We start from the raw sequence: 25,118 nt of genomic DNA, 5'->3' as shown, positions 1-25,118 counted from the left end.
AGATCCGTTGAGAATATTTTCTTTTTTTTGTTTTTGAAACAATTATGTAAATTGAAATAAATTTAAATTATTTGAGTGAAATTAAAAATTAAGTAAAACTATTTCATCTTAAGTTTAGTTTTCGTATAATTACAAGTACAAGCAAATATGTACATACGTATGTATGTATAACGTAAGTAAATTTTAATTACTATTTGTGTGAGAGAAAATAAATTTTTTTTGGATTTCGAATGACTTTTTGATAGAAATCTTACAATACTTTCTAATCTAATAAGTACCCGTAAAATTAAGTGTATTCTTAAGAGAAAAGAAGTCAACTTCTTCCCACATATATAAAAACAAAAATTTTCTCTAAGTTGTTATAAATTTAATTCTCATTTGAAAAGAAATGTCTATTTAATTAAGTACAATCATAAATTTTACATTTTTAAAACAATATAAGTACTAAATAAGATTAAATTTTGAAGAAGTAAGCAACACCATACAAATATAAGTTAAGTAATGTTAATAACAACATTAATTACACTGACTTGAAAATTTACCTTTAGTGAAATTTTAATTTGTTCAAATTACAATGCAAAAATTTTATTTTTAGAATTTTTTTAATTTTATTTTGTTTTCATTCGTTTTAGAATGTGTGTTTTATCCTAAGTATTTATATTAAAAAAATTTCTGAATAGAAAAAGAGTAATTCAGATTAAAAGTTACACTCTTTTAATTTCTATATACACAAAATAAATAATATGGCGTGACTATACGACTTTGAATTAGTTCAATTGCAGGCTTATACCTCTAATTGAGACTCTTTAAACCTACAACCTATATAGTCATCTAAACATATTGTCTACATATGCTTAACAATATTTCACTTTAAAGACAAGATCTTAAATTCAACGCATTCGATGAAAGAAAACAACAAATAGTTACCATTAATTTGCAAACTTATATTCGAATACAAGCCAGTTTTAAGACTTTGTACCAAAAATATAAATACATAGGTATATACATGATTGTACATACAAGGTACCCAAAAATGCAAATTTGTGAGTAATTAATAGAATTTTTTTAAAATTTTATAAATTGATTTTATATGATAATTTTTGTATTTGACATTATTAAACGCATTTATCCACCAATCTTTTAAAATCTTGTTTTTATTATATTTTATAATTAATAACCATAGATTTAATTATATTTTAATAAAGACGAATTTTTTTTTTAATTTATCATTTCTTCTAAAATACCATAACCAAAAAAATAATATCTTATTTATATCAGTAATAAATTTCATTGAAATTATACGTTTGAGTTACAAATTCTCGACCTCAATTAATTTTTCAAGCAAATTTATTACTCTTTTATTAATCAAAAAACAAAAGCAAAACTTAAGAGCAGGCATAAAAAAATTTTTTTTAAACAAAACTGGACTTATTTGTACTTGATCTATAATAAATTTAGATCTTTCATTACTCTCTTCTATTTTTATTAAGTTAAAAATAAATAAAGCAAGTTTTTGTAATGATTTTTAGTCCTATTAAATTTCTTAGCATATAGTTTTAATAATAAAGTATACAAGGTGGCTGAATTAAATTTTTACAAAAATTATAGGTATACAGAAAATGTTAATTTTAAACGTAAAATTTAAAACAAAATTAATCTTGTATGTATACAGTGGATTCTCTTTACAACGAACTCTTCTATAACTACAGCGAAACTTTCTATTTATCGAATATAATGCAACATTTGTTCATCATAAATTTTCGCATTGTATACTTACTAAAGTATTTGGGTAAAATTATTTTTCGATCATAAAAATATCAGCTATCACCCTGTAGCTTTTGTAACAAGAGCTTTTTCTTTTTATTTTTCTTAAAATACCATTTAAATTCCTTCTCACTTAATAAATTTCCAAAAAAACTCAAATAAAATACAAATCCACTTGAAACATCAAAAAATAAACATTAATCAAAATAGGAAAAAGAAATCTAAAAAATTAAATTTTATTAATTTTGACCTCATAAAGTTTTTAAAATTACAATAAAAATTGTAAAAATTTAAAATTTCAATAAAAGTTTACTTAAGTATGGTATTGAAATAAATACACATACATTTATACACTTCTTATATTCAAGTGTAATTTTAATGTTTCAAACAACGTATACAAAAACCCTTTATTAGAAATAACAAAAAAAGCATATAATAGAGCAATAGAATAGAAACTAAATAACTTAGTTAAAGTTTTAGTAATTATTAAGAGAAAATTTATTCACACACAACATTCTCTGGTATAAAAATTAATTTTGTGAAAGATTGAACAATTTACTAACTTATAAGCTTGACCAATAACAAATTTCTTAAAGTGAATAATCAACTAAATTTCAAATCCAATCATAAAAATTCAAAGCTCGAATACTTAATTTATGTAGTTTCAATCTTTTATGATTCGTATTTAAATCATAATCATTTCAATCCAAATATTCACAATAGTTTTTGCAATAAAATCTTATGTAAATTTTAAATGTATACACAAACTCTTATTCTATAAACTAAATGTTAAATTTAACATATGAATTGTTAACAATATAACGTGTATGAACATGAATTAGTACAAATATGTAGTATATGATTTTAATAAAAATTATGCATTTTATGTTTACATGATTTACTGCAATCGCAAATTGGTATATTTATATTCTAGTTCGGTTCTGGAGCATTCATTTCTTAATCACCAAAATTTTATTGTAGTTGCAAATGTGAAATTGGTATGCTTGCTTAACATTTACTCATATTTCAAAAGCAAATATTCCAATAACACTTAGCTATCACTTTATAACGATGCTCAAAGACATTTGATTTCAAAAACTTGCAACCACAATCCATGGACAATGCATAAGTATATACAATGCAAACGCATAATGCATGAAATTTATAATTACATAATAAAGATTAATTTGACAACATTCCCCTCTATTATGAACATCGGTATCGGCCGATATTTTATCGGCAGTTCTAATCGGTTTTAAGTTTCTTCTGTATTATGAACCGATACCGATAAAAATATTTCAACCGATTAAAAGAAGCTTTTTCATACAAATTTTTGTTTTTGTAAATTGGAGAAAAAGTTTTTTTTTTCTAATGACATTTGTTTTCTTTCAAAAGTTATTTTCAAAAAATTTTTAAAACTATTTTGAATTTGGTTTTGATGTGCTAAAAAGTTGTTGTAAGCAAATTATTTTCTGTTAAATTTGTAAAATAAAAATATACATATATCGGGAAAATGTCGCGTGCATTATATTTTGAAAGTGAAGAAACGGTAGTAAGTGAAGAAACGCAAGCTATTCAAAGACGACATATAAGAGATTCAACTAATCCATTGGATTTAGACAACAAAATGTATGTTTATGTACCTATTTTATTTTATTATTTATATAATATGTACACATTTTTTAGGTTTATCCAGAATTTCAGATTATCATTCCTTGCCAGGTTTAAGTCCTCTTCCATTTTTTCTACTAACCGCGCAATTTGTTTTTTGTTGCTTACGATTTTACTCCTAAATAAAATATATGAATAACATTTTGAAAGAAAATAATTTAGAAAAAATGCTTACATTTTAAAAAAGCAATTAATTACACCAGTTTCCTTGATAAAATGAAGATTTTACAAAAAAAAAAATCTGTCGTCTAAAAATTTGTACCCGCTTTTAAATCGGTGAAAATCCGACAATTTATCGTTTTCATAATACCAGCTAATATGTTTCCTATACAGGAAAAAAAGCTTCCCCGACTCCGATAAAATTTACCGATAAACAATGTTGGTAATACAAACACAAAATTTTGCCGATAAATTATCGTTTATCGGCCGATACCGATATACATAATAGAGGGGATTTAAAACGTCTTTATAAGTTCTCTTTTATTTACAATAATAAAATATAGAATAGTTGACAAATAAATGTAGATATATTTTTTTATTTAACTTTCTTGTGATAAAATCTTAAATTTATTTAATACTCAAATTCTATAACTACATATACTTATTTATGTAAATAAAAATACAAGTAAAACATCTCTTATGGTAGTTGCCAGTAGTCATATTAAAAGCATTCAACTTTTATGAAATTACACGCATATATTTTTGTTTATGCTACACCATATAACGTCCATTATCACTTCATTCACACTTTCATAAAATAGATACAATAGAAACTCATTACTTACAAAATATTGTAATTTGAATACGAGTATTGCGACTAAATTGATTTATTTTTCCCTTAAAACGTAAATTATTTTTCATAAATTATTTTACATTCCTCATAATTTCCACTAAATGATAATATATAAATAACACCCTTCACGACATTACCATGCATAATGCAATAATATATTTAAAATGTTAGATATAATGTATAAGAACTTTTACTACTACACTTATACAGTGGATTCTCTGTGTAAAAAATTCGAAAAGGTCAATAAAATTTGTTAGAAATACACGGTTTTCGTAAAACAGAGACTCTACTTATATATTATGAATCCCCTCTATTATGAACATCGGTATCGGCCGATATATTATCGGCAGTTCTCATCGGTTTTGGGTTTCTTCTGTATTATGAACCGATACCGATAAAAATATTTCAACCGATTAAAAGAAGCTTTTTCATACAAATTTTTGTTTTTGTAAATTGGAGAAAATGTTTTTTTTTCTAATGACATTTGTTTTCTTTCAAAAGTTATTTTCAAAAAATTTTTAAAACTATTTTGAATTTGGTTTTGATGTGCTAAAAAGTTGTTGTAAGAAAATTATTTTCTGTTAAATTTGTAAAATAAAAGTATACATATATCGGGAAAATGTCACGTGCATTATATTTTGAAAGTGAAGAAACGCAAGCTATTCAAAGACGACATATAAGAGATTCAACTAATCCATTGGATTTAGACAACAAAATGTATGTTTATGTACCTATTTTATTTTATTATTTATATAATATGTACACATTTTTTAGGTTTATCCAGAATTTCAGATTATCATTCCTTGCCAGGTTTAAGTCCTCTTCCATTTTTTCTACTAACCGCGCAATTTGTTTTTTGTTGCTTACGATTTTACTCCTAAATAAAATTTATGAATAACATTTTGAAAGAAAATAATTTAGAAAAAATGCTTACATTTTAAAAAAGCAATTAATTACACCAGTTTCCTTGATAAAATGAAGATTTTACAAAAAAAAAATCTGTCGTCTAAAAATTTGTACCCGCTTTTAAATCGGTGAAAACCCGACAATTTATCGTTTTCATAATACCAGCTAATACGTTTCCTATACAGGGAAAAAAAGCTTTCCCGACTCCGATAAAATTTACCGATAAACAATGTTGGTAATACAAACACAAAATTTTGCCGATAAATTATCGTTTATCGGCCGATACAGATATACATAATAGAGGGGAATATTAATTTTCTAAGAAGTTTGCGTTCATAATGTACATATGTAGACAATAAAATATTCTTTTTATAACATATACCGATATTTGAACCAAAACACGCTTATTTTAGAAAAGCTTACAGCTCTTAATTTTTGGTAAAATTCTATTAGTTCATTGAAATAAATGTTAATTATACATAGATTCAACTGTATTTATTTTAGAAAAGGGTAAAAATGAGCACTTAGTAACTCATATTTCTGCAAATTATTACAAATATGGAGTATCTACTTACAAAGCTAAAACTGTCAAAGAATAATTTTTATAATTTCTTTGGTTCTTTTATGATCTGTTTTTTTCTCTCTTTTTTTTGTTTTAGAAGTCCTGCTGTGACTTTTCAATTTTAAAATTTCTATTAAAGTGTTATACATTGAGTACATTCACCATCTCCTTCCATAAGCATATTTCACTTTTTATACTATTCAACAGAAAAAAAAAACAATTGAAAATATGATTGACATCCGGGAGGGTTAAAAGTGAAATCATAAATTTTAAAGAAATTAAAAAAACGCAAAATGAAATGAAAAATAAAATTTAATTTTTAAAAACGCATATTATTTGATTTGTAATAATAATATTCGAAAAAAAAAGAATTGAAACGAATGACAGAATAAACGCGATTGCGCTACAATTATAGTGCATAGTCATCTTTTGGGAATTGGGTACATGTATAAATACTCCACACAGGGTTTTCCAAATAAATTTAATCTAGTGTTAGTAGAAGCGTTATCAAATCAAGAATGAAAACAATTTTTTTTTTTTTTTGAAAATTGTGTCTGAAAATATTTCAAAAATTTTTCGAACTTTTGAACGTTCCGAAATTTTATTTTCCCATAAAATTGCCGAAAATTAAATTAGTAATCATAAAAATATTTCAAACTCTCAATTAAACACTGCATCTAAAAGACATTCAAATGTTACTGAACGACCCTGCATTCAATGTACGAAATAGCATCATATTAATAATTTTAATTGTTAAACTTTATTGTGTGTAACTGATGGATTCGGAAAGCACAACGTGATGTTCTTACCCAACATTAATCAACATAATAAATCACATAAAAAGAGAAAACACAAATATAATGATATATTTTTTAATATACATGATTAATAGAAATATTTTATAAGTATTTAAAAATATTTAAAAAGTTAAACGAAACTGACATGCAAAAGAATAATACCAAAATTATTTAAATTGGTGACGCACTCTAATGGAGCACTGAACACATCCCATACATTTTCAAAAATAAAGAAAAATTTTTTATCTTCCCCTTTCTATCTTCTTTACATATAAATGCTCTTTTATACAAAAATGTTAAAAAATATCATAAAGGATATAATTATCCTTTAGAACTCCTTTCAATTTAATTCATTTGCATAAAAACTGAATTCCATTTAAGGTTAAAACATTACAGAAATTACAATAATAATAGCAAATAATTAAGTATCATATTTTAAGTTTAAGTAATAAAATGATAAAAGCGTTATTTATTACAATCGTGCGGTCCTTTTTCTTTGATTTTCATAATTAAGTAGTATTTAGGGTAAAAAACAAAGCATTTTGTTCGGAAATAATTACATTGTTAGATATTCAAATTAAGTACTCAAACCTATCCCACTAGAATACCATCTTAAATCTGATTAACTTGCCAATATTTTTGAAAAATTTCGTACAGGCATCGTTATGCAAATATTCAAATACAGAATTAGCCTAATGTATTAATTATTAAAATTCACTAATAAGTACAAAGTCTATAAAATCTGCAACTGACGAAAAATTCTAAAACATTCAGTCACTTTCATTTTTATTTCTTTTGAAATTTATAATACCCTTTCAAAAGTTAAAATTTAAGTATATGTAAAAAAGTAAAGTAAACACACATACATAAGTGATATGTAAAATATTTAGAAGAAAATTGATTTATTGCGAGTACATCTGCATAAGTAATTGCATTTACTTGTGATGCAAATTAAATAATGGAATAATATTAAAATATATATTCTTAATGCTAAAAGTAACTCATGTTTTGTCAAAATTAAATGCAACGGAAGTAACACACCCCCAAAATTATACAATAATTGCTATGAGCATGCTTTGTAATAACCGCCAAAGTACATAAAGAAAACCAGATAATAGGGGCATTATAATTTTACCCTTTCATTAATACACATATACATATATATATATATATATATATATATATATATATATATATACAGAATTTTATATGGACTTGCAAAAAGATTTTGTTACGTAAAATATGTTTTCTAAAGTATTCTTTAAATGTATTTTATATAGAGCACAGGTTTTACTACAATTTTTGTAATTTTTACGTTAACAAATTTTTATTTCTTTTTTATTGATTCATATGGTCGATTTTGTAATGCTAAATATTATCAATTAATATTAGTGCCGTTGAATTCTACAGCTTGTAATATGTTAACACAAAAACTACGAACAAAGTAATGACAAACCATTGTACATATTTAATTTTTATTCGGAATATCAAGAGAAAAACCTCACATAATCTTTATGAAAAACCTCACATAATCACAGAAAATTAAAAAGAAAATATATTCCAATATTTAAAAAAAAATTATCGATAGCACTGATTTTGTAATGGAAAGCGCAAGACATTGAACTTCTTAAATAAATATACAGTTGCTAAAAGTTACTCATCCTCCTAACTCTTAAGTATGCCGCTGCCTACTACAAGTTGTCAAAACATTTGGAAAACCTTGTATATTTTAATAGACAACATTTAGTCATATATATAAATCTAATTCCGAATTATTAAACCTTTTCATAAACGTATTATATCGCGGTATATGGTAATTTTTCGCTATATATAGCGATATTAAGATGAGAGAATCGTGTGTATTGTTTTAATTTTATAGAATACTTAAAAATATATTGCACATTCATCATATTGTATTTTTGCAATATTGCGTTTTGCAGTTATATGTTTATAAAAATCTCTATTATTATTATATAAGCACATCCTTTGAAAATCAAAACAAAAACTAATACTTTTATGTCGGCATAAATCTGAGAATATACGGAAATTTTCTTGAATTTAAAAAAAAATGTGCATATCACCATTATCCAATTTTATCACATTTGTAATGGAATTTTTTCCATTTAAGTATTTAACTACTTTTAATAGATCAATCGATCGATTATTTATACAGAAGAATAAACAAAATCTATTATTCTTCATTATAATTTTCTTATTATATAACAATAAAATAATGAAATCATAAAATTTTTGATTACTTTACGCAATAATTGTAAAATTATCTTTCAAAATCTTTAATAAATAAATGCCAGTTAAAGCTAAATAATAATACACAAAACTATCAATTAATCATCTAAAGCTCACAAAAAAAAACATTTTTTTCAAACAAAAAGATAAATCTAACAATTTATTATAGATTTAAAATTGAAAACATCCCATTAAAATAACAAAATAAAGCATCTATTTTTCTAGTCACGTGTCAGTTCATTTTGCTCTATTATTTAAATATTAATGAATTCACCTATTGTTAATATACACATGTATGTACATAATACATGTACATATGTACCTAATATATATATATTAAATAGTTATAACTTGAACAAAATATTGATGGCGCATTGAATGAATCATCTGAAATTTTTCAATAAAAGTTCTTATTCAGTAAAAAAAAAAACCAGGAAATGTAATTATAATCGCTGCACATTTTATCTTACACATACTTATGTATATGCATCAGCATATTAAATATGGTGTTACTTCTAATGACAATAATAATAATTTATAACAGCATAAAAGCATTAATTATCTTAAAATTTTAAATCAATCAATTCATTTATACCCTCAAAACATCAACCAAAATATGCCATTATAAAATCAATTTCTACTATAAATTTTGTGTATGCACATACATAACGTACGAGTACATATAATAGTTTCAAACGTTTACACAATAAATTTTTATTTTGTATGAAAATTCATCGAAAATTATAAATATTCTTATAAATCTAGTATACAGAGTGTATAAAAGTAAGCCGATATTGCTCATAAGCTCTAAGTCGGCTCTAAGTGTCATAAGAATGAACACGGTAAACAGAAATATTCAAGTTTTTCATTTTTGGTTCCTACTCGAGTATTTCGAGGACCTCTTAAATTGTTCATGAAAAGTGTCCCTTCAAGATTTCAATCCTATATACTGTTGAGGTATTTCTAGAAAAAAAGAATGATATGGAATTCATATGAATTCTAATATAAAAGCTATTAAGTAGTAGGGGAAATTAAAATCTGATGGTAAAATGATTTTGGGAACTGTATTTCTTAAAATTTGAAACATCCTTAGATGCTTTATACTGAAAATTTAAAAAAAGATGGTGACATACTCGTACGAAGAAGTAACTTAAAAAATAGCACATAATGTGCTTTTCGTGAAATGGTCGCGATGATCGTATCACCGAATAAATTTTCAAACGTTAATGTGTTGTTATTTTTAGCACATTTCCAAAAAAAATTCGTGGACCCGTTTGCAAAACTTCCAAACCCTTGAAGATAGAAAGCTTTTCATTCTGACAAATTCTGCAAATGTACAAAAGTAGTGGTGGTCTTCTTTTATCACGGCATACTATATTTGAATTTTTAAACAACAAAGTGCACTCTAAAACTCACCGTTATCACTAATAAGAAGTTCATTTTGTTAGAAAAAAATTCCCCCCCCCCCTCAAATTTTTGCTTCTCGAAATTTGTAAAATTTGAATTTTTGGCACCTTATATTTCCTGAAACAAAACTTTTTTTAAATTTCTATGAACGCAGAAAGCTAACGGAAAATTTCATGCCATTAAAAAATATAATGATTTTTCTTAACTCACGCAATTAATCGTTTAAATCGAGCATTATTTTAACACCTTTTTAAATTTATTTTTGCTTTATTTCAAAGACTGCATAAATCGTTCATTCTAAATGTATGCAATCCTTGAAAAGGTTTGGAATATGAATGAAAGTAGCTTTAATATTGTAGTGTAGTAGGTGCATGGATTGAAAGTATGCTTTTCAGCAAAGTAAGTTTTAAGACCCAAGAATCCGAGAAGAATCAAATTAAAATCAAAAGTTTTGAACACTCTGTATAATTAATTGAATTACAATACAATGGTAACAATATTAGCGTACGCTGCCACTACATACATTAATATTTTTATACATGTACATTTATAACAACGATCTTTATTATTAAATACACGATTGAAAAATTATAAACTAATACAAACTACATCAATTTATATAATATTTTAATTGACAATAAATTATTACATAAGAAAGTTATTGTATAACAAAAATAGACTTTTAAATAGGAAGAAAAAAATCAAATCAGTAAAATTAAAAAATCGACAAAATCATAATAGCAATGGAACTATAAACATATCTACATATATGAAATAATAGCTATACATAAATGACTTCAAATAATCGATTTTATAGAAACAAACGCAAAAAGTTTACTCATTGCTAGATTGATATCTAATTTTCTATGAAAATAAAGTTTTTCATCAATATTTTTACATACACGAATACAATCATGAGCTTTTAAAACATGCAAAATTAATTTTAAATAAATTATAAATTTTTTGTTCCTAGAACACCTTTTTCCGCCGCAAATATACTTTGATCATTTAAACTCAATAACTATCACAGTTGTTTGTATGAATTCTTAAACAATAAATACATACATATTTACATATAAAATGCACTTCATATATAAATTCAGTTCGAACCAATAGTTTGTAAAGTAACACTCTTCCTTTGAATAAGTAAAAATGTTTTAAGCGTGTAGAAAGGAACTTACTACCCATTTCAATTACTTCCATTGCAATTATTTCAAATTATTGCATACATTTAGGATGGAGAGAAAAAATGGTCGAATTGGACGGTGTGAGTTAACATAATTCAATACATTTTTTGGTGGAATGTCATTGACCTTTAGCTTTCTGCTCTTATGGAAATTTGAAAATAAAATAAAGGTAAGTATGCTCCTTGATACTTAATCTGGTAGTTACAAAAATTTTTCGAAAAAATTAAAACAAATTTCTGAATCCACATAAGTACACATAACATGTATATGTACGTATATAGATAAATATTTACTTAGAGTACTTTCAATTTTGAAGATAAATACCAACAAATTAATGAATTTTAATGATACAAATTAATGGATCAAAACATGGCGTGATGCTTTTGATCCAAAACATCGCTAATGAAAATAGATTGAATGTTCTTTGTAGAACAAAAAATATTAAACCATAAATACAACGTAAGTAATGAAATCAAACAAGTATAGTATGTGCCATACATATTTATCACACATAGAAAGTTTGATATCAAACTATTACAGACAAGGTTAAGTTTTCTACTTTTCTGAACTTTTTAAATAAATAATGTCTGTATGTATAATGTAATTTAATTTGGTTTAAATATCCTAAAACTTACACAGAGAATAATTTAATTTTATCGCTCACAATTCTTCAGATATGCACATCTACACATATGCACGTATGTATAAATTAAATACATAAATTTTATTTCCCATAGGAAAACATTAAATATAATCAATCAATAATACTTAAAAGAAAAAAAGAATTATTCAACCGTTTCTGTCCAATTGTATATTATGACGTCCATTTTCTAATTTTAAATTCTTCTTTAAAATAGAAATTAGAAAATATTTAAATAGACAATCAATTAAATTCTTTCAAAAATAATTTTCACTTTAAATTTTTATTTAAGAAATCGCTTTCAATTATAGAACATTACGCTCATACTGTTAACTACGATATAAGCAAGGTACGAGTAGATATAAAAATCTAAACATAGTTAGACTAGAGAGACATATAGAACATTTTGAATATCATGCTATAAGTATAGTCAGGGAAAAAATAATCTGTGTATAAGTGCAGAAAATATGCGAAGGAAAAATTTCAATGTTAACATTTTGCACAATTTTTTACTACATTTTCTAAAGAAATTTGATATTATATTCAATGCAATTTTCCTGTAATAGTAACATCGAGCTTTACATAAAATTTTTTATTTATTATTAAACTATAAAGACTAAGTTTAGTATTAAAAAATATCTTAAAATTCTACTCATAATTTTTCGAAAAAAGTAAAATACACGAATCATAGCTTCATATTATATAATTGTAATATGTAACAATAAAATATGGTAAAATTAAACCTCCTTCAATTAAAAAAAAAGTGTAAGTGTACGCAAAACGCTGAATGTGTAATTTGTCATTTTTTCGCTTCAGCATAAAAATAAATTATTCTGACCGATAATAAAATTATCATCGTGTTACAAAAAAGTTACAGTGAAATCTTATATCAGTAAACCACTGGAAAATTTTATTTTCTACTCTAGAGCATAAATTATTTGCAAAAGATTTTGATTTAGAGTTTTCTTTTAACATGTTACAAACAATTAGTTAGTCTGTTACGGTTATTTGCATTCAACTTAAGACATTAATTTTTGTAATTAAGAGAAATTGTTACACGCAAATTTCGTCCATCAAACGACTATTTATCTTTTTATATACTTTTATGAAGTACGTCAAATTCTTGATATTTAAACTTATAGAATGTTATTTGGTCCTACATATATAAAAGAATTAGAATAATGAAAATTTCTATTGTATACGCTAAAACTCTTAACTGCTATTGGGTATCATATAGTTACGTATAACTTGCGTTAGACTTGTTTTATTAATTCGGCATTTTCATGTCAAATTTTGCTTTAATTTTCATAGTACCCTGCTTTATTAGAACCAAATATCTTCTTGAAATCATTCCTACATGTTTAAATTAAAATGGATGATAAACTTTCAAGTTTTAAAAAAATGTATAATACTTATAAAAAAAGTTCTTTGGCGCCATTCAATTTCCAAAGAAAATACGAATTTCTATAACAAGTTTGCATACATCATTCATTTTCCTAACTTCTTAGCCATCATAAATAAATATTTATGTATATAAATATTGTTGAAACATGTGCAAGTTCCTTAAAACTAATTTATATCTGACTGCAATAAATAACCTCAATGTGTCAACAATTTATTAACAATGTCAAAAAAGAAAAGTTTTTGCACTTTAATATCGTAATTTGTTAAAGTAATTTGTTAAATCTTTCATTAAAATTTATAATATTACGATTTGGTATTCGTTCTTGCGGTATAGGTTGAAGGAAGTGTGTATATGATCAAAAACATTTAAACACGTGTCTTCAGCTACTTCTGTACTTTAATGTTAGTACGCATATTAAGTATACATTTTTGTAAAGACAAAAACCAATTTTTAATGATATAAGATGTATAAAATTTTAATAACAAAATTAAAGATTAATTTTTCAAATTCATGAATTTGGTTGTAAAAAATCCAGTGTCATTTACTTTTTTATGTATTTGCAACAAACAACTAATAATATACATATTATGTAAGTATAATGCAAGACAATTAAATGTGCAACATTGAAGTACCGTTAGCGAGAAAAATAACGTTACAAATTATTTTATCCATATTAAAATTTTTTCCCTAACATAACGAAAGTTGCGAAGAAAACTTTTTGTCTAATTTACTTCTCATTAGAATTTTTCTGAAGAAAACATATCCAATGTACTGATTTAAAAAAACTTAAGTAACATATACATACAAATGTATACATATAATCCAATAATTCGAAAAATATTCTTAAAGATCATATTATGTACCTACTTAGCTACGTGTGTTAGAGAAAATCAATTTTCCATATTATTGACATTTTTGTTTTCCGTCACTTTACTCTCCTACTACAAAAGCCAACAATATAACAGAGAAAATAATAATTATCTGAGATGTTTTAAGTTTAAAAAAACAAAAAAAAATAAAAGTATAACAATAATAACCGCAACCGCACTTTAAGTATAGATTGTGGTTCTACAAAATGTACAAATATTTCTGTAATTGAAGACAGTTTCAAAGAAAATAATTATATTGAATAATTTTCATTTCATCTCATTATGTTTTAACAATTTTTAATTATCTTTTCAAGAATTAAAACTAAACAAAGAAAATTGAAATACTTTAGAACTAGGATACTCTAATTTAAAGCACACAACAATATTGTATATTATAATTGCTTTTCAAGATTATAATGCAGAAGGAAGAGACAAATAAAGCAAAATAGAAAAGAAAAGAAAAGAAATTTCTAAAGAATTAATACACAATATAGTTGCATGACATACATACATAAATAACATATATATACCATATTTCTACATACATAATTTTTCTGCAAAATTATATACAAGAATTTTTAATTTTAGAAAAAAAAACAAATGGAAAACTCTTAAACTTTAAGAAAATGAGAAACAAAAACAACACGATAATAGAAGAATTTTCATTTTAACAGCTTAAAAGAGAAGAAAAATTAATATTTTTTTTATTTTACCTTTAAAACAAAAATAAAACAATTGCACTAAAACACAATCATCAGTGTTGAATTTAGAAAAGTGAAAAACAGAGAAGTTATATTTTCTTTAAGAGCAACTACCGAACAGTGTAAGCTACTCAAAACATTGCAAAAATTTTCTGTACAAACAAAATGCTTCCATTGTCGTGAAAATTTAAAAAAAAAACTTAATGAACTACAAATAAGGCGTTGAAGTATAAACAAAAATACTTAAAACACTTTGAATTACTATACACAACAGTTTATTATTCATTAAAAAAAATAAAAACTGAATTAAATATTAAATAAAAATAGTTCTTTAAATTTCTAAAAAAGTTACTTATATAAGACCTATGAATTTGTAGACGTGTCATGCATATACAAAAAATTTAACATTATTTAAAATAAGAAAAAGAAGAAACAAAAAAGTCAAATTAATCTAGACTTCTCAACGGGAACATTAATTTTAATTTATTTTGTCTAGATGGGTAGATACAGACAATTTAATGAAAGTAATACTGTTGACCAGATCAGACAGCCTTTAAGTCTTATTATTACATACTACCCAGAACTAGAGAAATTCTTTCAGACCAACAACATGCACGAGGCCATCAATCTGCCAAAACGATATGTTCCACAGGTTGTGGACTATAAGGAAAAATGGATCAAGAATATGCCAGAGCAATTAGAGCTCAAGTGGAACACGGATGGTTCCAAAACTTATAACGATGTAGGATCTGAAATTTTAGGTATCAAGCCGCATTTTAAAATATTCAGAAGCCTGACAGAGACGTCATTACGATAACACTATTCACATAAAGATTCCAGTTAATTATCTTTCTAGAATAATCCAAAGAAACTTCGCGTATCTAAAAAAATGGATCCTTCATTTAAAAAATGAAGAACAACCCAAATATTTCAACCACCTCCTTTGTAAAGTATAAAATATTGATTTAAACCAAAATTCTACCCTTTTCCTTTTTTTTTTCTAGCATCACCTTGTACGATGCCGCACACAATCTGCAACAAATCCACCAGAACATTTTTAATTTCAAACTACTAAAAACTCTTGAAATTAAAAATAAATAATTTTAATTATAATTTTTCTTGTTTTCTACACTAATATTAATTATTGCCTATTTTAAATAACGGTGATTTTAATTTATACTATTTCCAATTATAACATATTTGTCGAATAAAACAAGGTTCCAATAAAACAATAAACTTTTTTATTTTTTTTTTATTTGATTATCAAATATTGTAAAATAAAAATAATTTCTGTTGCATACTAAATGCAATACTAATGTATACATATGTAAATTAAATTTTTAACCTCATTTATTTAAAAATGAATTCCGTTCAATCTAATTAAATATACGCCTTACAAAAATTCATTTCGTCGCGCTTAATAGACGCGTGTAGTGTATATGTACACACATATTCTAAACATTTCATATTATTTATGTTACAGTGTTTAATAAAAAGAGGAAATCAATATAATATCAATATTATTAATTTTATTTGAAGCCTCCAAATTAATTTTATAATGATCAAAGAGATTGCCATATCACCAATCTATTTCCTTTTCCTTTTACCCACTTACATATTTTTTGTTGATAACATGATTTTCGTTGGCGCATTAAATATTTACTTTTTGTGTTGTGTACCGTTTACCCATTTGAATGTACACAAATATAAGTAGGTATGTCTATACATATGTGTGTATATAAAAAAATAAATAAAATATTTTTTTTCATTAGAACTTGTCATCTTATTAGCTTTTCGAATTTTCTTTTACAATACGTACTTATGTATATAAAAATCATAATTTTAAAAATTAAATAAAAAAACTGGTTTTAAAAAGAGTCATGATTAAAAGAGACAGACATTAACCCTTTTCGTTACCGAAATACGAATTAATTAAAATTAAATATTTTCCTCGTTATTAACTCAAAGGAAATTTAGAGTCAATAGCGAAAACTCATTGATGTTATCTATAAAGGACAAATTTGCTTTAAATCAAACCGACGAATGAATTGTAGGAAAAATTTTTTTCCAATTTAAGAAATTTTTACAATATCAAACATTTTATCTACATTAATTCAAAATTACAACATTCTCTAGAAGTAATAATAACCTTAACTTACAATATAAATAATTTCAAAAAATAAAAATCTAAAAGGGCTTTCTAACCCGAATGGGTTTAAAAAAATCTTTAAACCTTTCAAATAGCCCTAAAAAATTAATAATATTCTTAAAATTCTAATCCGGTTAATATGCAGGACCGGTTAATTTAAATTAAATAGATATACTTAACGATATTTTTATATAATGTATCGCATCGCATAAAAAATGTTTAAAGAAATATCGACATATAAAAAGCCGATTTTTATTGGACACCAATTAGAAGTCTTTGAATTTTTAATTGGGAATGACACTTGGTTAATCTTTGTTTTTATAAAATAAGAAAGAAGAACAATATTTCAAATAATCTACAAAATTGTATAAATTATTCCTATACATTTAATTTTCTAATCACTATAAAATGGGACTATTAAAGTATAAAATTCGCCCATTTGTTCAAAATAAGTCTAACATTAATATTAAAAGTATAAAAGTTTCCATAAAACTACTATAACTCTACAAGCGTAATACTTACCGTGAAACCAAATAAACTGGCGATTATTATAAACAGAAAAACTGATAATCCAATAACAATAACGTTTCGTTTCCGATTACCCACATATTCTGTAACCGATGGTGAGGTTATAAAAGGCTTAAGGGTTTCAGCCTTCATATTTCTTCTTTATTGTTTATTCTAAAAAAAAAAATTGATATTTTATTTATTTTTTACATACACTTTTTTTTCGATTATTTTCAATTTTTCATTTATAAATTCTTTTTTTATTTATATAAAATTTTTTTTATTCACTTATATTTTTTCACATGAATTTCGTGCTTTTTTTTCTCTTTTTTTTTCAATTAACTATTTTTTTTATTCATAATCGTTGGTTATAAAAATTTTTAATGTCTTATTCGATATTTGTCTGCTTTTATTCCATTAATTTTTTATAAAAATGTATGTATGTAAATAAATGTGTACATATAGTTATATTTGTTTATTAATTTTTTTTTGTTTGTGGTAATATCAATTTTGGAATTCATCAAAATACCAAAAAAAAAAGGAAAAATTAAACATCAAAAATGAGATTAAAATCTTCTTATTCACAAACAAACTTACAATTTAACGATAATAAAATATTTTTTTAACAACATTTACAAATAAAAAGAGAATCGAATGAAATAAATAAAATAATAAATTTTACTTATGTTAACATTAATTTAACATCGAATTCTTTAATCGATTATTTTAACATCAAATAAAAAAAAATATATAACACATAATTTCAATTTTAACAAATAAAAAGAGAAGATTTTCTCATCATAGCTCATTTCCCATGTAACATTTTATTTTTATGCAGATACGCTAAATAGGCGTTAACTGCTGTTGATTAAATATTACTAAATTTACAGTAGTCTATGCGAATTCTATGAGAATAAAATTGAAATAAGTGACTTATGATTAACGAACAACTTGTAATAACAACATGGATACAAGAATATAAAAATCTTTTTTCAAAACTATCTGCAGTAACTCTTTTTTCCGTTTTGTCACCGACTTTCAATTTAATATATGTAGTAAGAGAACACTTTGTTAAAAAGAAGAAAACTAGAGGAGAAAGCAATATTCTGAGCAATGACTTGCAAATAAATAAAACTAGCATATCATTTCTGAAGCTCTTCTACATTTTTTTCTGCTTTCATAATACTTTTATTATTTTTTTTCATTCAATATTTTGCAATTCATGTTATTCAACCTTTTGTGAAAAATCTTAAGTTAATTTGCATTTTTCTTACATAATTTACCGAATACTGAAGTAATATTTTAAAGCGACATTTTGTGACATAAACGATTTATTATAAAACAATTAAAATTTAATATTATTTAAAATAAATTACTTATATATAAATTATAATCGCAATTATTTATTAACTACAATAATAAATACTTAATTTAAATGCAATTATTCATTAAATTTTCTCAAAGATATTGTTGCTTATTAGAGCTTTCTCAATGAAAACGGACCAAAACATTTCAGAAAATTTAAAAATGAAGATATTCAAAGATAATGCTTTATTGACCCATAAAAAATTTAATTCTGTTTTAGTTTTTCCTTTTTTAAAAAGGTAATTAAAAATTTTGATCCAACCTTAACAAAAGTAAAAACCAAACTTTAACATTTACAAATCTTAATTATATTTTTAATAGCAAACTTTTGATTGAATAAAAAATAGTTCCTGAATAAAACAAAATATTAATTTTAGTATTAAGTCAACTAATTTCTAGTTCTATATCAAAATTGGAACACCATATAAAGTTGACATAATTAAATTTAATTAATAATCTTATCAACTGGCAACTAAATCGATTCAAATTAGGTGAAAATTAAAAATATAAAATCAATTAATTAATATTCAAAATGGCTTTTATCCATTATAAAATAATGATATACGTTATACTTAATATACAAATAAATGTAAACTATAAATGTATACATATGTAGTAGCTTTATAAGAAGAAATTAACATTTAATTAACAAACCTGTCTCATAAAATATTTTAAACAAAAAAAATAAAAAATAAAAATTGAAAGAAAGCATAAATTTGCAATATTATTGTTTTATCCAATTATTCAAATTATTATTATTTAATATTATATTGCATAAATATTTACGTAATTAATTTAATAATATATTATGATTAAATCTAACAAAACCCAAAATGCTGTGATAAAACTTATATATACATATATGTATGGGTCTATATAAACATTATGTTTTTTTTGAAATTTTAATTTCTTAAAACAAAATTAAATATTCAAATCATATAACTAAAAAAATAAGTTTTTGTTTTTAATTTATGACAATTAATCTTTCAAAAAGAATTGAAAACAGGATTAAATAATATAAACACATAATAATTTATGTCTGTATTGGTTCATAAATATTTATATATATATATGTATATATAAGTCTATACATGAATCTACTATACTGTACTGTACCTGTCCTATACACCAAGCCCTCTTTGAACGTGAGTTATTTTTATTTCAAATAATTCTAAAATATCAAAACACAAAAAAATCACAAAATATAAGCACCACAAATTCGAATAAAGAAAGAGTAATAAATCATTCAAAATTAATTAAGTAGATATTGAAGTTGCATACTGGTGTAAAGTTGCTTGAAAAATTAATACATACGAATTAAAGCGAATTGAAAGACAAAAAAAGTACAATTACAAATTAACAGAACTAAGTATAACGAATGAACAAAAATGTTACATGGGATAATTTTACTATTAAAACAAAATTTAATTTCTTGTTATAATTCAAATAATATGTTTACATTGTATGTTCGTGATTTCTTATCAAAATAATGTTGCAATGTTTAGAAATAGAAAATGCGGTAACAAAATACTGACAACAACAATAATAACAATTAAAACAATAAAAATTATTTCGTACAAAATATGAAGTATTTTTGGTATTATTGAATCGAATTAGGAAAAAATTAAAAAAAAAAATTACTGTGCTTTCAAAAATATAGCAGATCAAAAGATCAATTTTAATTAGATTATTTAAGACTCTTCCTTTTAATATTTGTACAAATTTTTAAATGGGACATCGGCCCATAAATTACACACGTTATGTATATTTTTAAAATTTTTGCTCTTATATACTATGTACATACGTTATGTAGGTATAGTTTGTAACTTAAGTATAGATTATGACTTAATGTTTTGAAAATGGGTACATTAATAATTTTCTTGTAGTGTTGAGAAGTATATATAAAATTATTTAATAAAAATCTTCTAAATATTAGAATTTACTAGAATTTCCGAAACATCACATTGATGTCTTGCAAATTAATCTGTATGAAAAGATATAAGTAGTCACAGATAGTCTTCTCATATCTATAAAAAAAATGTTATAAAATACAAACAAGAGATTTGAAGTTACATTAACAATGATCCTCAAATGGAAACTATTACAGTTATCGAGATAACCAAATTCTGAAAATATCTGAACCACCTGCTATAAAACTCTTCATGGAACCATATTGCACTCTCGTATATTTTGAAAGAAATTAACTTTTAACATTTTAAATTCACAAAAAACTCATAATTAAGTTTGAGCTCTAAACCACCTCAAGGTGCGAGGGTATTTTACAACTTTGACTGGGTGTATACAAAATTTTCAATTACAATCTTATTAAGATTAGACTGCAATATTATATTTTATTAATTTAATATTGTACTAGCAACATATATTTACAACATTATGATATTTCAAATATTTAGCATTCTAATATTTTGAAAACACAATTTTTAAATTTTATTATTAAAATTAATTTTTATAAATTATTTATATGTATTTAATCTTTTTTGTTTTTTGTTTTTTCTTAACAAAGATCAAAGAGATTTTCTGAATGTTAGAATTTAAATATTAAAAATTTAATTAATTAAACATTTAATGCATAATTTCAATTAGATACGATGCTGACACCTTGTTTATTTTAATTTTCAATTAGATTTTGATATGTATGTCAACTATATAACATTTATAAATAACATTAAAATATATTTTTATATTTTCAATGCATTTTTCAAAACCACACAAAATTCTAATATTATTCCTTCTTGAAATAAATTGTTCTATTTTCTATAAATTATATAAATATTTTTTGTACGTTATCGTATTCAAAATGAAATTACTTTTAATTAAATTTTCCTTTCAAACAAGTTTATTTATTTTTAAATTTTAATTTAAACGAACCGATAAAAAACTTTAAATGAAAATTTCATCCGAACGTTTTAATGATCCACGAACGACTGAAATAATTCAATTCAAATTTCAATAATTTTTCATAACAAAAACGAAAAAAAAAATACTGTTGTTTGTGGCTGTTGAAAAACGCGATTTAACGATTTCGCCGCAATTTGTACATCTGATCAGATCAAAACAACAATAAGAACAATAAGAAAAAAAAAATTACGATACAAAACACAATTTTACTAAAAAGTTGTGATTAGTGTGCTGTGTGACTATGAATCTCCTTTCATTTCTTTTCAACAAAATTTTAAAAGTAAACCAACATACGAACAACGTAATACAAACAACACAATTTATTTTTATCTAACTGATTCAAAGCGTATTAGTTTGTTTTGTAGTATCAGTTTTTTCCCTAACAAATTATAAGAATGTCCTATACAATACTGTATAATGTCGAACTAAATATTCATATTCAACAAAATTTGTATAACAAACAATACATAAGTTATGTTTATAATTTATTAGCGCATATTTTATGCTCTTTCATTCCTGTTTATGGTTTTTTATAAAAAAAAAAAAACTTTTTAGAGAATTTTAAAGAACAAAACAACATTAAATGAGGGAACATTTACAAAAATTAGTATAAAAGAATATTTATTTTTTACTCTGTATTATATGTACATAATATGATAATGTATAGCAGGGCTGTCGCTGGTTACAAAATTTAATACGTTTTTTAAATTTATATTGAATTTGGGGATTGTTGTCTATATAAACACATTGAACTCTTTCGTTTACCAAAATCTTATTTCCATGTTCTTGATTAATAAAACAATCAAATAAAAAATAGTCCTCTAATTTATTCGATTTTTTTTGTGCAAAGTTGATTGCAAGAAACAAAATTAAGAACTTTAATTATCTTACAAATTTTCCCCTAATACATATTACAATCGTGCATACTTCTATAACTAGGTTTTAAAGATATGAAAGAAGCAGAACCCATAATTGCCTTCTTTATATAGAACAACTAGTCTAGAGCTGAACTGCAATCTTTAGCAAACTAACCGAAATTAAGTTATTATTAAAACAATTTAAATTACAGAAAGAATATACCTCCGCACATTTATTGAAAGTTTACAACTAGTTTTTTTCTTTTGTTCGAATGGATCTCCAATCTGTTATACGTATATATTGTATAGCAATACTCTAAAATGTAATAATATTTACAGAAAACAATTTTTCATAAATTTTCTGAAAATTTCAGTTTCTTAGGCGTTAATGTTGTTCTCTATTTATTGATCATAAATTTTACAAATTAACGTACAGCCCTGCTTTAAAAGGTATTCCATTTATGTTCGTTTTAATTTATCAAAGTTTTTAAGAAAAGCAAAAAAAGACAACTAAAAGAAGAAAAAGAGAAAAATTCATTAAAAATGGTTAGAAGAAATTTGTTGACTCGAATTCGCTTCACAATGAATGAACACAAAAATTATTGTTTGTCGTTGTTGAAAAGTATCTTGCTGCGCGCGATTCTATTCAAAATTTCGCTTTGTTTAGAATCAAATTTTTTATGTTGTTTCCTTTTTTTTTTTATTTTTCACATTCTTTTCCTTCTTTACTTTGTCATTGTTTTTATAGCTTTCTTCTTCTTGAAAGTTATTCTTTTTAGTTTCTTATTCTTTTCTTTCAATTTTCTTTTCAATATTCCCCATCATCATTATTTTTTTTTCTAAACTATCATAGGTGTATGTTTTACTGCTATTATTATCAACTAGATTCTTTTTAAAATTTTTTTTTTTTTTTAAAAAAAAGAACTCTCAAGTAAACTGCAGCAACTCTAAAATACACCGACTTTAATCACTCAACAAAACACCAACTAATGTTATAGATTGCCTGACTTCCTTGTTTTGTTTTTTATTTTTATATTTGGTTTTTCTTTTTCCTTTAGAAGACCACCAAACAAATTCGTAAATAAAACTAGATTTTCATATTTTTACTTTTAAAAATGCCACATTATAATATACAATATACCAAACAACCAACATCTACCGACCGAATTTTATAACTGAAAATTATTACTAATGGATACATTTTAAAACATAATTTTCAGTTCAGATTTTTTTCTTATTTTTTTTGTTTTACTATTGTTTTTTTTTCCTTTTAGTTTTTCGGTGGTCAAATGAATATTGCGCTCTATATTATTGCAAACAACACTAGGTATGTTTATATAACTTCACTCAATGCTATTCTTGATTTTGATTTAGGAATAAAAATTATATGTACATACGTATGTATATGCAGATCAAGATAAACCTACGAAGATATTCTAACATAATATATGTATATATATCAAGTATATTATAGGTATGCTTTCACATAAATACATAATTTTGCCACATACTAAACGCTCTACATATATTATAAATAAATGGTGTATATTCATATACAACACGTACAGTGTAGTATAGTGTACTCGTTTTGTGCATGCACTTTACACAAATAATAATTATCATAATGGTACTATGTATGCACGTACTATATAAATGAAACAAAAATAAGAGAAGAGAAAAATGTTTTTATAAAAAATTCAAAGGCATACAAAACAACAACACAACACAACATAACATAAAAAAGATATACAGGACAGTATGATGTGTGGCGACGACAGACGCATTATCATAAAATCAGAATAAGAAAGAAAAAGATACCGAAAGAAAAAACAAAAATAAAACTAGCAAAAATCAAAAAAAAAATTAAAAGAAAAAAAAAACAAATTCTCTTTCAACATTATAAATAATAATAAAAATAAGAAAAAAAACGAAATTGCAACAAAACAACATCAACAACATAAGAGAGAGAAGCACAAGCATAAAAAGAATTACATTTCATCTTGAGATATTTAATTCCATCCAGCATAAAGTTGTCATATGTGCAGTTTAATTCTCATTGTGTTTGTTTGTTTGATTGTGATTAGGTACTTTTTCGTTCTTAATAATTTTAGGTTTCCCATTTTTTTTTGTTTTTTTTCGTGTTTTTAGTTGCTGCTGTCTATAGAAATCTGTAACGAAAAATTGAAAATGAAAAGAGAATGCATAAAAAAAATATTATAAATATGTAATAATAAAAATCAGCAACGGGAGCAGAAAACAAGCAAAGCAAAAAGAAAAACAAAAATAAATACAACAAGATTGCACTACAAAAGAAGCAAATTTGACATTATACTGACTGAATTAAAATGATATGATGAGGTTTTTTGTCTTGT

The 25,118-nt window shown here is 24.0% G+C and overlaps 1 protein-coding gene and 1 long non-coding RNA gene across 3 annotated transcripts in view; both read right to left on the bottom strand.

Annotated features, from left to right (window-relative positions):
• The window catches only part of LOC129611087 (protein eiger), a 54,098-nt gene extending 32,066 nt beyond the window's left edge, over positions 1-22,032 (bottom strand). Inside the window, exons 1-2 of one of the 2 annotated variants that reach the window (XM_055524030.1) lie at positions 21,799-22,032; positions 17,621-17,779 (exon numbers count right to left, since the gene is read on the bottom strand). In XM_055524030.1, coding sequence (XP_055380005.1) covers positions 17,621-17,758 — 138 coding nt within the window. In that variant the 5' untranslated portion in view covers positions 17,759-17,779; positions 21,799-22,032. Of the gene's footprint in view, positions 1-17,620; positions 18,009-21,798 lie in introns of both variants that reach the window. The other variant, XM_055524029.1, reaches the window with a different exon arrangement.
• LOC129611088 (uncharacterized) lies at positions 4,541-5,406 on the bottom strand. The gene is made up of 3 exons (XR_008697120.1): positions 5,163-5,406; positions 4,835-5,105; positions 4,541-4,777 (listed from the first exon to the last, which is right to left on the bottom strand). It is a non-coding gene; the product is annotated as an uncharacterized LOC129611088 (long non-coding RNA).
• Positions 22,033-25,118: the final 3,086 nt, after the last annotated feature.

This window comes from Condylostylus longicornis, unplaced genomic scaffold (genome assembly GCF_029603195.1).
Source record: "Condylostylus longicornis isolate FDR11 unplaced genomic scaffold, ASM2960319v2 ptg000048l, whole genome shotgun sequence".
Taxonomy (NCBI): domain Eukaryota; kingdom Metazoa; phylum Arthropoda; class Insecta; order Diptera; family Dolichopodidae; genus Condylostylus; species Condylostylus longicornis.
The sequence above is the reverse complement of the archived record's forward strand: the minus strand, read 5'-3'. Positions and strand labels throughout refer to the sequence as shown.